The sequence below is a fragment of the Pongo abelii genome, chromosome 20 (assembly GCF_028885655.2).
Source record: "Pongo abelii isolate AG06213 chromosome 20, NHGRI_mPonAbe1-v2.0_pri, whole genome shotgun sequence".
Classification (NCBI taxonomy): domain Eukaryota; kingdom Metazoa; phylum Chordata; class Mammalia; order Primates; family Hominidae; genus Pongo; species Pongo abelii.
The window spans coordinates 18892016-18906769 of record NC_072005.2 but is presented as its reverse complement, the minus strand read 5'-3'; the positions used below and the strand labels follow the sequence as shown (position 1 = coordinate 18906769).

At 56.9% G+C, this 14754-nt stretch overlaps 1 protein-coding gene across 2 annotated transcripts in view; it reads right to left on the bottom strand.

Moving 5' to 3' along the window:
* Positions 1-6198: 6198 nt before the first annotated feature.
* KLHL26 (kelch like family member 26) overlaps positions 6199-14754 on the bottom strand; it is a 35337-nt gene continuing 26781 nt past the window's right edge. For both annotated transcript variants that reach the window (XM_024238208.3, XM_024238209.3), the window contains 2 exons: positions 13471-13653; positions 6199-10247 (listed from right to left, as the gene is read on the bottom strand). In XM_024238208.3, coding sequence (XP_024093976.1) covers positions 8666-10247; positions 13471-13653 — 1765 coding nt within the window. In that variant the 3' untranslated portion in view covers positions 6199-8665. The remainder of the gene's footprint in view (positions 10248-13470; positions 13654-14754) is intronic.

Here is a 14754-nt window from a genome sequence, read left to right as displayed (position 1 = left end):
GAGGCGGGTGGGTCACCTGAGCTCAGGAGTTCAAGACCAGCCTGGCCAACATGGTGAAACCCTGTCTCTTAAAAAAAAAAAATACAAAAATTAGCTAGGCATGATGGTGGGTGCCTGTAATCCCAGCTACTCGGGAGGCTGAGGCAGGAGAATCGCTTGAACCTGGGAGGTGGAGGTTGCAGTGAGCCGAGATCGCACCATTGCACTCCAGCCTGGGCGACAGAGTGAGACTCCATCTTAAATTAAAAAAAAAAAAATACCCTCCTCCTTGGCAGCTCCACATGCTTATGCTCGGCTCGGCTCTCGCTCCAGCCACATGGGCTTCTTAGCTGTTCCCTCTGCCTGGATTGCGTGCCTCCAAGATGCTTTCGTGGCTGGCTCCTTCTCGACTTGGAGGCCTCTGCTCTGAGAGACCCTCCTGAAGGGTCTAGCTGAAGTGGACCTCCAGTGTCTCTTCCCATGACCCAGAAACATCCCACTCTCTGAAGGCAGCTGTTTGTGCGGTCTCATCTGATCCCTTATAGATTGAGATGAAATTATGTTCACCTTTCCCAAAGAGGCCAGGGCCAGGCCAGAGTTCCCTGTGGACCTGTGGAATGTGGAAAGGGCAAAGACACACGTGATTTCTTATGTGTTTTTGTTCATTCGTTTGTGTGTTTTTAAGACAGAGTCTTGCTCTGTCACCCAGGCTGGAGTGCAGTGGTGCGAACTCGGCTCACTGGAACCTCCACCTCCACACCTGTAATGTCAGCACTTTGGGGGACTGAGGCGGGTGGATCACCTGAGGTCAGGAGTTTGAGACCAGCCTGGCCAACACAGTGAAACCCCGTCTCTACTAAAAATGCAAAAAAACATTAACTGCGCGTGGTGGCGCACGCCTGTAAACCCAGCTACTTGGGAGGCTGAGGAAGGAGAATCGCTTGACCCGGGAGATCAAGAAACTCTTGAGCATTTCTGTGCGGTCCAACACTTATCAGTTGTCAAGCTGTGTGACAATGGAAAACTGTCTTCACCTCTCTGAGCCTCACTGCCCTCCTCTGCTAAATGTGGACAGTGGTGCTCCTCATAGCAGGCTCTTGGAAAGATTAAACAGATAACACATGGAAAGCACTTAGCTCAGTGCCTGCTTCATCCAAGCACTCAGCAACTGTTAGGAAAGCAAAACGCTACTTTGCAATGTTAGTTTTCATGCTTTGCTTCTCAGCTCTTCCTTATATGGGATCTTAGTCGATTTGGGGTACCCACGTCGTGTGGAGGTGAATTAGGGCCATTGGAGCTGAGAGGCAAAGAGGAAAACAATCCCTGGTCTGTCTTTGACTTCCAAAAGAGGCTCTCATCGTACAGAGTTTTTAAAAGGCAAAGCAAAAGCCAGGTCTGATCATGAAGAGAGAGGGAAAGGACCCAAGAGAAGCCAGCAATGCCCCTCCTTACGATAAGGTTACAGGAGGACCCAGGCCCCTCGTCCTCTCACCCAGGCTTGAGTGGTGGGTGAAGGGTGGGACGGGGTGGGCTGCCAAGGAGGGTACTGAGAGGCTGGAACTGGGCAGGCGGGGGACCCAGGGTTCAAGTCTAGGGACCCAGCCACTTGCGCTGAGGGGTAGATAGCTGAAGTGTGTGTTGGAAAACTCGTTGGTTGGCTGGTCGCATTGGCTTGTGCCTATATTCTCAGCACTTTGGGAGGCAGAGGCAGGAGGACTGCTTGAGCTCAGGAGTTTGAAACCAGCCTGGGCAACATAGAGAGACTGGGGCATGCTCCCAGGGACACCTACAGTGTCCATGCCCTGAAACTTGGCCAAGGCCCCACCGACCTCCCCACATCCAGACCCCCATCCTGCTGTCCAAGAGCCTGGGGCACTCACAGCCCCCACTCACCTGAAACAAACAAACAAAAAAAAGAGAGAGATACCTCGACCTCCAGGGGGCAGTGGCTGCTAAGGAGATGCAGAATGGGCTTTTCTTTTTGGTTGCCAGCGTCAGGGTCCCCATCCAAGTTTGGGGAGTCCCCCCACAGAGGGAAGTTGGTCACCCTGCTAACAAGAGAGGCCCCCAAGCCAAGGGTGACCCATCGAACTATTGGCCCCGGTTCCCACCTATTCCTGCGTCCCTGCCCTCTACAGTTCTTCCTTCCAGGTGGAAGACACTTCCCCATTCCGGATGTGGGGCTCAGCCATGTCATTTGCTTGGCCAAAGACTTATGGGCAGGTCAGGCATAGTGGCTCATGCCTGTAATCCCAGCACTTTGGGAGGCCGAGGCAGGTGGATCACTTGAGGCCAGGAGTTCGAGACCAGCCTGGCCAACAAAGCGAAACCCCGTCTCTACTAAAAATACAAAACTTACACCAGGCGTGGTGGCACATACCTGTAATCCCAGCTACTCAAGAGGCTGAGGCAAGAGAATCACTTGATTGCTTGATCTTGGGAGGTAGAGGTTGCTGTGAGCCGAGATTGCGCCACTGCACTCTAGCCTGGGTGACAGAGCGAGACTCAGTCTCAAATAAATAAATACATGAATAAGCTGCTCTTGGTGGCATGAGCATATAGTTCTAGCTAGTCAGGAGGCTAAAGTGGGAGTATCACTTGAGCCCAGGAGGTCGAGGCTGCAGTGAACCATGATTGTGCCACTGCACTCCAGCCTGGGTGACAGAGCAAGACTCCATCTCAAAAAAAAAAAAAAAAAAAAAAAGACTTATGGGCAGATGTGATAGTATGTGAGTCCCGAATTGAGACCCTACGAGGCCTCACGTGATTCCACTTGTCCTCAGACACCTGCAGGAGGAAAATGTGCCCTGGCTAGCTGCTGTTCCAGCAGGAGGCAAGAACCCGTGGAGCAGGGCCTCTGGGCCACTCTGCATCCTTGCACCTGGAAGCAGAGCTGCCCAGCCAAGGCCAGCCTAGAGCAGACACCACCTCTGCTGACTCACAGACATGTGAAAAACAAACGCTTATTGTTGTATGCCATTGAGACTTGGGGGTGTTTGTTGCACAGCAGTGGCTGACTAATACACACGAATGTACTCACTTTCACCACTCCTGGGACAGCTGGGGAATGGCGTGGGATACTGGCTGGGCCTCTAGGATGTTTCCATGCAGGCACAAGTGCTACAGAGAAACAGCATCAGGGCAGGACCATCTGTTTTCTAGGGGCAGCTGTGGCTGAGTGCCCAGGGCAGATGGCAGTGCCAACGGAGGCGTCTGGATTCTGCAGTGGTGGCAGGATCGTCCTCTGGCATAATTTCAGCTGAAGGCCTAGCTGCCTCACCCCTTTGATTCCCTTGTTTACTTTTTTCTTTTCTTTTTTTTTTTTTTTTTTTTTTTTGAGACAGGGTCTCACTGTGTTACCCAGGCTGGAGTGCAGTGGCACAATCACAGCTCACTGCAGCCTTGATCTCTGGGGCTCAAGCTATCCTCACCTCACCCTCCTGTGTAGCTGGGACTACAGGTGCACGCCACTCTGCCAGGCTAATTCTTCTATTTTTTGTAGAGACGGGGTTTTGCTGTGTTGCTGGTCTCCAACTCCTGAGCTCAAGAGATCTGCCTGCCTCAGCCTCCCAAAGTGCTGGGAATACAGTCTCTAAACCAAAAAAAAAAAAAAAAAGAAAAGAAAAGAAAAGAGAGAGGCATAGTCGTGTCCCCTCCCAGAAATCACGGGCCACCAGTCATAACATCCCGGCACCTCTGACCTCCAGTCTCCTTATTATGAGAGATAATGTCTGCACTGCCGAAAACACTAATGGCCAGATATGCTTGTCACCAAACAGTTCCAAAATTATAATGTCAATGTGTCAGATGCTGGAGTATTCCCATCTCATGTCAGGGTTTTTACTTGTAAGCAACAGAAACTGACTCTAGACAATTTATTTACTTAAATTTTTTTTGAGGTGGAGTCTTACTCTGTTGCCCGGGCTAGAGTGCAGTGGTGCAATCTTGGCTCACTGCAACCTCCGCCTCCCAGGTTCAAGCAATTCTCCTGCCTCAGCCTCCTGAGTAGCTGGGATTACAGGCATGAATCACCACACCTGGCTAATTTTTGTATTTTTAGTAGAGGCAGGGTTTCACCATGTTGGCCAGGCTGGTCTTGAACTCCTGACCTCAAGTGATCTGCCCGTCTCAGCCTCCCAAAGTGCTGGGATTACAGGCATGAGCCGCTGCATCCGGCCTGGACAATTTAAATAGCCAATGTGTATATTGCAAAACTGGTTGGTTGGCTAGGTACGGTGGCTCATGCCTATAATCCCGGCACTTTGGGAGGCCAAGGCAGGAGTGTTGCTTGAGCCCAGGAGTTCAAAACCCACCTGGACAACATAGTGAGACTCTGTCTCTATTAAAAAAAGAAAAAGGCCAGGCGTGGTGGCTCACGCCTGTAATCCCAGCACTTTGAGAGACCAAGGTGGGCAGATCACTTGAGGTCAGGAGTTCAAGACCAGCCTGGCCAAGGCGGCGAAACCTCGTCTGTACCAAAAATACAAAAATTAGCCAGGAGTAGTGGCGTGCACCTGTAATCCCAGCTACTCAGGAGGCTGAGGCAGGAGAATTGCTTGAACCTGGGAGGCAGAGGTTGCCATGAACTGAGATGGCGCCATTGCACTCCAGCCTGGGCAACAGAGTAGACTCCATCTCAAAAAAAAAACAACAACAAAAAATTGTTTGGTAGCTCACAGAAGTGATGAGAAGGCTGGAAAACCAGGCTCAGAAAAACAGGCTGGAGAGCAGTGGTGCAATCACAGCTCCTTGCAGCCTAGAACTCCTGGGCTCAGGTGATCCTCCCACTTCAGCCTCTCCGAGTAGCTGGGACTACAGGCGTGCACCACCCTGACGAGCTTTTTTTTTCTTTTTTTTTTTTTTTTTGTAGTGATAAGTTCTCACTATGTCACTCAGGGCTGGTCTTGAACTCTTGGACTCAAGCAATCCTCCTGCCTTGGCCTCCTAAAGCTCTGGGATTACAGGCGTGAGCCACCGCGCCCAGCCTGAGTGTGCTCTCTTAACTTGCTCCTCCTGGCCACAAGATGGCTGCAGAAGCCCCTGGCATTGTGTCCTCATAAGAAGCAGTAAGGGAGGGAAGGGGGCAACAAGGCCTCTCTCTCCCTTGTCCAGAAACACCCGACCCCTTCAAGCTTGCTGGCCAGAGCTGGGAAACACGCCCAGATTGCAAACAACCCCGGCAAAAGGCATTGCCAAGAACGGCTCAGCTGAATCTTAACCCCGGAGGCTGGGCACGTTGCTGCTGGCACCAAATCAGGGATCTGATGGTGAGGAGGGAGGAATGGCTGCCCGGCTGGCCACCAGAATGAGAGTGACAGGAAGACGAGAACAAAGCAGGGGCCTTGCTGGGGGTGGAGCACGGCTTGGTGCCCTCCTTTCCCTGGGGTTTGCACACAGAAGGTGCCCACAGCCACTAGTGTGAAGAAGGCTGCCCTCACCTTCCCGCCCCAGCACCTCTCCTTTGCGCAGCAAACATTTGAGCTATGCTCCGTCTGTGCCAGGCTCTGTGTTAGGCACCGGGCCGCTGAGATCCACGGCCGGGCGCCCCGAGGAAGAGCAGGACCCGAGGCTGCACCGTGCAAAGTGAATCTCCAGGGCCCGTGAGAACGGACCAGCTGGAGCTGCTTCCTCGGAGACAGAGCCAGGGGCGGGTTTCCAAGCTGGCCAGGTCCGGGGCGGATTCCCACCTCACACGGCTCCCCAGAGGCCCCCTTGGCCCTCACTTGCTGAGAGGCCCCAGAAGTCGCACTTGGCCTCCCTCTTGCGGGCCTGCATCCGACCGTCCCGAGAGACAGCGTTTTCCCACAGCCTGAGCCCAGGTGCGAGGGAGGCTCCTGCGGCTGGCGTCCAGGCCTCAGCGAGTAGGCAGGGCATCTGGAAGTAGACAGGTTTCCCCTAGGCTCGGGGCGGTGCTGGGCTCCAGACCCCTTTGGGCCACCAGGCACAGTGGGCTACGCTGGTCCAGGGGTGCATGCACAGATATGTGTGTGTGTGCATATGTGTGAGCTTGTGTTTCACCGTGTGTGGGTGAGCGTGTGAACGCGTTGCAATGCGTGAGTATGGACAAGCATGCGTGTGCAGGCGTGCACGAGTACGGCCATGTGAATGTGCGTGTTGCGGCATGCGTGTGCAGGTGTGTGCGTGAGGATGTGCGAGTGTGCGCAGGCGTATTCTGCCTCTGAAGGACACAAACGTTCACAAAGTGAAGATTCAAGCCAGTTTCTGCTAAATTAAAAACAGCTTTTTCATGTTTAAAGTTTACAATACGAAAAATAATTTTCCTTTCTTGGGGGGATGCGGGAGGAGGCTGAGGGAGGGGCAGGGGGCCCCACGAACATTCCATGAACCGGCCTAGACGGTTATGCACAATCGATCCGGTTAGATACAGCAGCGCCCCCCGCCCTGGGCCGGCGCCCCTGCCAGCTCATTGGGGACAAGATGTTCTGAGGTGTGAGCTGATCCGGGGGACTTGCAGCTGGCAAAGCTTCTCACTGCCCCCCTGAAGGGGCCATGCCTCCAGTGGGGAAGGGTTCTCTTTGGGGGAGCTCAGGTCGGGGGTGGGGCTGGAATGTTCTGGTAAGTCCCCGGGGAACTCGGCTTTCATTTCGATGCCCCTGACAGTGTAGGCTTCTTTTAGGTTCCCAATCATGTTCCTATTTTAGCACTGCCCACCCCTTCAGCCTCTAGTGTTACCCCAGCCCCGATGGCTGCCACACAGAAGCGCCAGGCATGCACGCGCAGCAACTTATGCAGATCCATGTGTGTGTGATATCCCAGGGCCTCCCTTCTAGGAAGGCCGTCCGGGAACATCAGGCTTTCTCCGCTAACTGCAACTGATAAGTGGCCTGCTCTGGGCGGCCCGGTTCATAGTTTGGCCGGCCATGATGAGAGTAGGGGGCTGAAGGCTCTTCCAAAGTGCCAAGGTGGGCCGGGCATGGTGGCTCACACCTGTAATCCCAGCACTTTGGGAGGCAGAGGCAGGTGGATCACCTGAGGTCAAGAGTTCAAGGCCAGCCTGGCCAACATGGTGAAACCCCGTCTGTACTAAAAATACAAAAATTAGCCAGGTGTGCTGGTGTGCGTCTGTAATCCTGGCTACTTGGGAGGCTAAGGCAGGTGAATTGCTTGAACCCAGGAGGCAGAGGTTGCAGTGAGCCGAGATCACGCCACTGCACTCCAGCCTGGGTGACAGAGTGAGGCTCCGTCTCAAAAAAACAAAAAAACCAACAACAAAAAACGCCAGGGTGAAAGTCCTGGCCATACTTCCTGCTGCCTCTGTGCCCCTGAGCCAAAGCCCAGCCCCCTGCCAACTCCTCTGAAAGGCTGGAAAAGGCTGAGGCGGGGGAGAGGAGCCCCCAGACACGCGGAGGACACACGAGGAATCTGTGACCAATCAGACCCAAGCCGCACAAGCTCGGTGCTGGGCCGGCTCCATCTCTTCACCATAACATTTTTATTAAATAAAGGGAAATATTAGGAGACGACGTCTGCTAAGATAGGAGGTTAATTCTTTACATGGTGAGTGGGTCACAGAGACAAGACATCAATCGTCTGTTAGCAGCGAGAGAGACACTTTAAGTTGCCCCAAGAGTACAAATCCCATCTATGAGACAGCAGTGCTGGCTTCTTAAAAACAGTAAAACCAATCAAAAAGAAAAGGTTTAGAGGTTCAGACATTAAAACAAATGTGGCCAGAGATGCCACAGAGCCCTTGAAGGGAAAGGCCTCACTGCTGGCTCCGTAGCAATGTTGACCCAAAAACAGGGCAGGTCAGGGAGTGGCGGGGCACAGAGGGGTGGAAAGGAGGGAGGAGAAAAAAGACGCCCCACCAGACCTGCGGCAAGCGACACTATGGGATTCTGAAGTTAGCGTCGCCCTCCAATTGCAGGAAGGGGACCGCCCGGCCAACTGGGCAAATGAAGAGGGCCGGGATGTCTCAGCCAGTTAAGGCCCCACAAGATGCTTAGTGCCAAATGGAAGGTCCAAAGCTCCTAAGGACCGTTTCTAGGAGTTGATATGGTTTTTCCTCCGGAAAGCAGATGAAGACAGGAACTGAGGCATGACCAGGGCCTCCCCTCAGCCGCTTGGGATGGGGGAAGGAGGGCACCCCAGGGGAGGCAGACACGTGCCCTCCTCCTCCACCCACCCCAAACCAGGGGCTTCTAAGCCACCTCTCACTGCTCCTGGAGGTCCGTGTGTTATGGACGTTTCGGGTGAGTTTATTTTAAAAACACGCGCGCAGGAGACTTGGAAGGAGGGTGAGTCATATACCACCGACTTGGGGTTCGATGTTGATGAGCTCACATCTGAATGCCTGAAACCGTGGGGCTGGGAGGCCGTAGAGAAGTGAGATGGAGCTGCACAGGGACCCCCTGGAGACCTGGGATTCCACCCGCCAGCCCGCGGGGACTCGGGGGCCAGGCGAGGAAACCACCCGGGGGACGAATTTGCTGCCACCACATCTCAGACACTTCGCGGGCAAGCTCCCTCAGATGGACTCGGAGCCAGGATCTGCTTTGGGAAGGAGGGAGGGAGGGACCCCTGGGAGGGGGGTTATCAACGCGGCAGGCCCCTCAAGGGCAGCCCAGGCGAAGGGGGGCACTGGGGTTCTCAGGCAGACGTGCACTCGCCAAGCCCCACTTGGAGACAACATGCGGTCAGGCCAGGGTCCCGGGGGTCTTGGGGGCTACCTCCTGGTCCCGGCACGGGGCAGCAGGACGGGGGCGCAGGCTATGCCCGCGAAGGACTCCGGGAAGTGCAAGTCCCGCTCCCACTCGTCGGTGTCCGTGTTGTACACCTGTACGATGCCCGTGACGTTGTTGAGCCGCCAGTTGTAGCCCCCGACGATGTAGATCTTCCTCTCCAGCAGGCAGCAGCCGGCCTCTGACTGGCCGGCCCGCATGGGGCTCACGCTGGTCCACTGGTCCGTCTCGGGCACATAGTACTCCACAGCCAGCACATCGAAGCAGCGGTCCACGTGGTCCATGCGGCCCCCGAGGGCATAGATGCGGCCGCCTGCGCCCACCATGGCGTGCAGCACGCGGGGTTCGCTCATGGGCGCCTTGAACTCCCACTGGTCGGCCACGGGGTCGTAGCAGTGCAGGGCCTTCTTGTCCTCCACTGAGATCCCGTAGCCACCCGAGATGTAGAGGCGGCCCCCTGAGGCGGCCCCAGCGTGGCCCCAGGTACGGCGCTTCAGCGAGCAGGCGTAGCCCCACTCGTTGCGCCGGGGGCAGTACCGCTCCACGGAGGCCAGGCTGCCGGCTCGGTTGCGGCCGCCCGTGGCGTACACCATGCCGCACAGCACGTTCAGCTGGAACTGGATGCGGCTCTCCTGCATGGCCTGCAGGCGCAGCCAGCGATTCAGGTGGGGGTCGTAGCGGTAGCAGGCGTCCACTGCGCCCTCGCCGCTGCGGTACTGCAGGTGCTGGCCCCCGGCCACGTACACAAAATTGTCCAGCACGGCCACGCACGTGTGGCTGCAGCCCACCTCCATCTCCGTGAGCTCGCGGAAGTGGCGGGCTCCCGGCTCGGGCAGCTGGTAGACCTTGCTGCTGACCGAGCGGTCGCTGTCGGTGTAAGGCGTGCCGCCGAAGGTGACCAGCGAGGGCACATCCGAGCGCACGGCGGTGCGCGGAGACTGCATCTCGTGCTGCCGGAAGGGCAGCACCTGGTAGTTGAAGGCCTCCAGCAGGTACTGGCGGCACAGCACATCCTCCACCATGATGTCCAGCGTCTGCACGCTGTCCACCAGCTCGGACGACTGCATGAGCGGGAAACGAATATGGCAGAGCACGTGGCTGGCGCGCGGCCGCCGGGCCGGGTCATGCTGCAGCCAGCGGACGGCCGCGCGGAACAGGTCGATCTCGGTGCAGCTCTGCAGCCGGTTGCTCTGCAGGAAGAAGACCAGGCGCTCCAGCGGCAGGCGCAGGAAATCCTCCTCCTCGGCAATCTGCAGGAAGTGCCGGAAGGTGAAGGCATCCACCGACTCCCGCAGCGAGGCCAGGCTGAAGGTGGTGGCCATCTGGCCGATGTTGAGGCAGGTCTCCACGCTCATTGCCGCCTTCAGGAACTCCTCGCACAGCTCCACCACGGGCAGCATCTGCAAGAACACGGCCGCACCCAGCACGTCCTGCACGCAGTCCAGGTCCAGTGTCACCTCGGCGCTGTAGGCGAAGTCAATGATGTGCCGCAGGCCACGGGCCGACACGCCCTTCAGCTCGATGACGTCCTGGCTTGCCTCCCGCATGCCGCCGGTGAACATGGCCCTGAAGGGCAGAAACACAACGTGTGGCTCGCAGTAGCTGAGGGGCGTTTTGGCCAGCCAAGAATTATCTGGCCTGGGGAACAGTGGCCTGGGGACACAGAACACAGGGCACAGCCAGCAAGAGGAAAGTAGGCGGAATGCTCATTAAAAACATGCAAAGGGGCCAGGCACAGTGGCTCACGCCTGTAATCTCAGCACTTTGGGAAGCCGAGGTGGGTGGATCACGAGGTCAGCAGATCGAGACCATGGCACTGCACTCCAGCCTGGGTGACAGAGTGAGACTCAAGTCACAAAAAAAAAATAACATGCAAAGGCTGGGCACAGTGGCTCATGCCTGTAATCCTAGCACTTTGGGAGGCCGAGGTGGGTGGATCACTTGATGTCAGGAGTTCAAGACCAGCCTAGAGGTTGCAGTGAGCCGAGATCATGCCTCTGCACTGCAGCCTGGGCAACAAGAGCGAGACTCCGTCTCAAACAAACAAAAAAACAAAAAAACCATGCAAAAAAAAAAAAAAAAAGATTTTGAATCCACCCAAGCCATGCATCTTCCTATAAATAGCAACTCCCTGCTTGGCCCCTCTGCAGAGGACCCTGCCCCTGCCCCTTCATGACTAGATCGTGTTGGAGCTGCAGGAGCGGTGGCCCGGGTCAGCCTCACCCACAATGTGCCTGGTGGGGGTGCGGTTAGAGAGGCCAGGTATGGCAGTGCAGGATGAGAACACACCCTGTGGCTCTGGGGGCAGATCTGCAGCCCCACTTGACACCTGAGCTCAGGAACTGCAAGGCCAGTGCTCTGGAGGTGCCGTGCACCACAGTTCAGCCCTACCTTGTTCACTGACCTAAGCAGGCAGCTCTGGCGTGCCCAGCCTGAGTCTCAACAACCATCATGTGAACAGGGGAAGGTAATGAGGGTCCCCAGGAATGCAGCCCCCACCAGGAGGCTGTGCTGGGGTGACTGCTGTCTCCAGAGACAGGCTCAGGTGGTCGGGGAAGCGCCTCCCACCCAACAGCTATGTCCCCAGCCTCCATTGAGACCCCAGCTCTGCCCTTGTACTGCTGTGCTCTGGGAGGCAGAACATGAGAGTGGGAGGGGACACAGGCCCCCATGAGGGAGGGCAGCGGGGAGGCACAGGGTTCTAGGTCACAGTTCCCCTACAGCGTTCAGGGTGTTCCCCAGCAGAAGAGGGGAGAGCACCCCAGCTCCAGGGGAATGGGCGGTTCCTTCCAGGAGGCGCAATGGCATGGCATAGTAACTCCCACTTCTGCCAGTGCACCTCCCCTGATGGCCATCCGAGGAGGAGGGAACACCCCTTGTGCATTTGACCCACAAAGGCCTGTCCCCTAGTCTTGCACTTCATGTGAGCCAGGCTCAGGGCTACAGGGGCAAGGACAGCTGCCAGGGCGCTATCTCGGGGCCGCCCACTGACATCTGCCCAACAAGCCGCTCTTCAGCATCTCTGAGCGGTCCAGGAGCAGTAAGTATGCTGCCAGCTCCCCAGACCCTGCCCCGCTTGTCCCCACGGGTCCCCGCTGGCCCTCGGGCATGATGCGATGAAGGCAGAGGCGGTCGCCGGCGACAGGAGGGAGCTTTGCCTTTTAAGGTCTCGCTGGCTGCAGTGCCAGCACAGGGGAGCCTTTAAAGGGCATTGCTGGCTGGGCTGGCCCACCCGTCCCCAAATCCAGAATAAAAATAGAAGCGGCGCCCCAGTTGGCTCGGCTGCTGCGGCCCCCACAACAGCCTCATTGAGCCCACGGGGCAGGCGGCCTGGGCCTCAGGGAACGTGTGGCTGAGCGGCACACCTGGGCTGGGGCCTGGGAACCTCCCCAGGGTGGCCCAGCTCTCTCTGGCAGGGTCACCGCCTGGCAGGAAGGAGACTCACCTGCTGGTCACCCAGGGAGGGAGACCACTCAGCCCTGCAACAGCCCCCAGCTGACGAGGAGAATGCACCCCCCGCCCCACAGCCCTGCTCTGTGGTGCTCTCACTTCCGGCCCGGCCACGGCACAGGGACAGACAGACAGTGCCCGCCATGGCCTCTTCTGTCACATGGGGGAAGCGCCCACAGCTCAGGGCGACAGGGAGGAGAACTCATCTGGGCCTCAGACAGAGCCCAGGACATGGTGTTGGCAGACACAGGGTCCCTGCGGCCCTCGATGCCCCTCCAGTCCCCCAGCTGTCCTGCTCCAGGTGTCCTGAGGGGATGCCCTGAGGGCAGGGGCTTGTGCCCGTTTCACTGTAATCCCTGCTGCATCCCAAGGACTAGAATAGTGCCCGGCATACAGCAGTCGTCAAGTAAAGACAGATCGGGCTGGGGGCAGTGGCTCGCGCCTGTAACCCCAGCACTTTGGGAGGCCGAGGCAGGTGGATCATGAGGTCAGGAAATCGAGACCATCCTGGCTAACATGGTGAAACCCTGTCTCTACTAAAAATACAAAAAAATTAGCCAGGTGTGGTGGCATGCGCCTGTAGTCCCAGCTACTCGGGAGGCTGAGGCAGGAGAATCACTTGAACCCGGGAGGCGGAGGTTGCAGTGAGCCGAGATTGTGCCACTGCACTCCAGCCTGGGTGACACAGCGAGACTTCGTCTCAAAAAAAAAAAAGACAGATCAAAAGCCTGGCCAAGCCCTGCCACCCTGCGTGCAGGGTAGAAGTGAGTGGGTGCCCACAGGCCATCTCTGTCCCTCCAGGCATGTTCTGCCCAAAGAGAGTAAGATGCAAACTCAGGGAAGCCTGTGGGTTTACTGGACATTAAACCTCTCTCTAAAATCAGAAGAGCCCCGGAGCGGTGGCTCACGCCTATAATCCCAGCACTTTGGGAGTCCAAGGCAGGCAGATCACGAAGTCAGGAGTTCAATACCAGCCTGGCCAACATGGTGAAACCCCGTCTCTACTAAAAAATACAAAAAAATTAGCTGGGCATGGTGGCGGGTGCCTGTAGTCCCAGATACTCGGGAGGCTGAGGCAGGAGAACTGCTTGAACCCGGGAGGCAGAGGTTGCACTGAGCCGAGATCATGCTACTGCACTTCAGCCTGGGCAACAGCGCGCGAGACTCCATCTCAAAAAAAAAAAAAAAAAAAAGAAGAGCAGCCAGCACCAGCCGTTCTTCCTCGAAGCCGTCCCTGGGTAGCGCTGAGACATGCCCCCTTTAGAAAGTGGGTGCCATCTGCCCTGTCCCTGTCCCCACAGGCAGCCGCCCCTTCCAGCTGCCCGGGGCCAGCACTTACCTGAAGTAGTCGCTGCAGGCAGCCAGGACGACCTTGTGTGCAGGAAAGGCCTCTCTGTTAATAGTCAGCACAACATCGAGGAGCTGGCCCTGAGCGCGGAGGGTGGCCAGACCCTGCAGGAGGCTGGTGCTGTGGCTGGGTGCCGAGAAGGTGCACTTGAGGGCCCCATTCTTGTCGGCCGTGCTGTGGGGAAAGCAGAGGTGGGGACATGGCTCAGAGGTTCACACACACACTATTACCTTGAACACAACACTCAGTGCAAGAAGCCAGACACAAAAGGCCGCACTGTGTATGACTCCACTGACGTGAAATGCCCAGAACAGGCAAATCCGCAGAGACAGGAAGCAGATGGGTGCCACCAAGGGCTGAGGGAGGGGAGGGGGGAGTGACTGCTGATGGGGTAGGGTCTCCTTTTGGAGGGATGAGAATGTTCTGGAACTAGATAGAGGTGGTGTTTGCACACCACTGTGAATCTACTAAATGCCACTGAATTGTCCACTTTCAGATAGTTTTATGTCACGTGAATTTCACTTCAATAAAAAACCAAAGGGCACACGGGAGCCTTCTCGAGTCCGCTGCAAGCCCCGCCACAGCCCCCCGCACCCCAGAGTATACGAGCCCTCTGTGGTCCAGCCCCCACTGCCCCTACTGCCCCCTCATCCCCTCTTCTCCAGCCCCACCACCCCTTTGCTATTTCATTTGGAGAAACTGTTGAACGGATCAATGAATGAATAGCTTAGGAGCCATTAACACACCACTTCTTCCTCAGAACACAACAGGGGGTGGACCCTGGTGCCACCTCCAGGATCAGTCCCCTCCAAGACCCCCACCCCCACCGGGCTGAGGCACCCTGCTCTGTCCTGGTGGCCTCTGCCCTCTGGAATTTGCTCTCCCATTCCTGGGACCCACGCCTGCCCGTAAGCGAGGGCCAGGAATGCGGGCACTGATCTTTCCAAGAAAGCGGGAAGAGACGGAAGGCTCCTTGGCCCCACTGCCAGCCAGCCCCAAAACCACAGTGGGCATTAAAGAGCCAACGTCAAACACAGGGCGCACAGTGGGCACTCAGTCAACATAGCAGCTGCCACCGGAGGTCCCTGACCTCCCCCTCAGGCCACCCTCCCAGAGACCCTTGGGAAAGGGTGAGTGATCAAGACAAACTGCTGGGGAGAGGGGCAGCAGCGCCAGGCGCTGACCACAGCCCTGCAAGGCACCACAGGCAGAGAAGTTGCCCAAGCCCCAGCCCTTCCTGCAAGGCACTGCATGTCCTAGAGGGTGGGGACATAG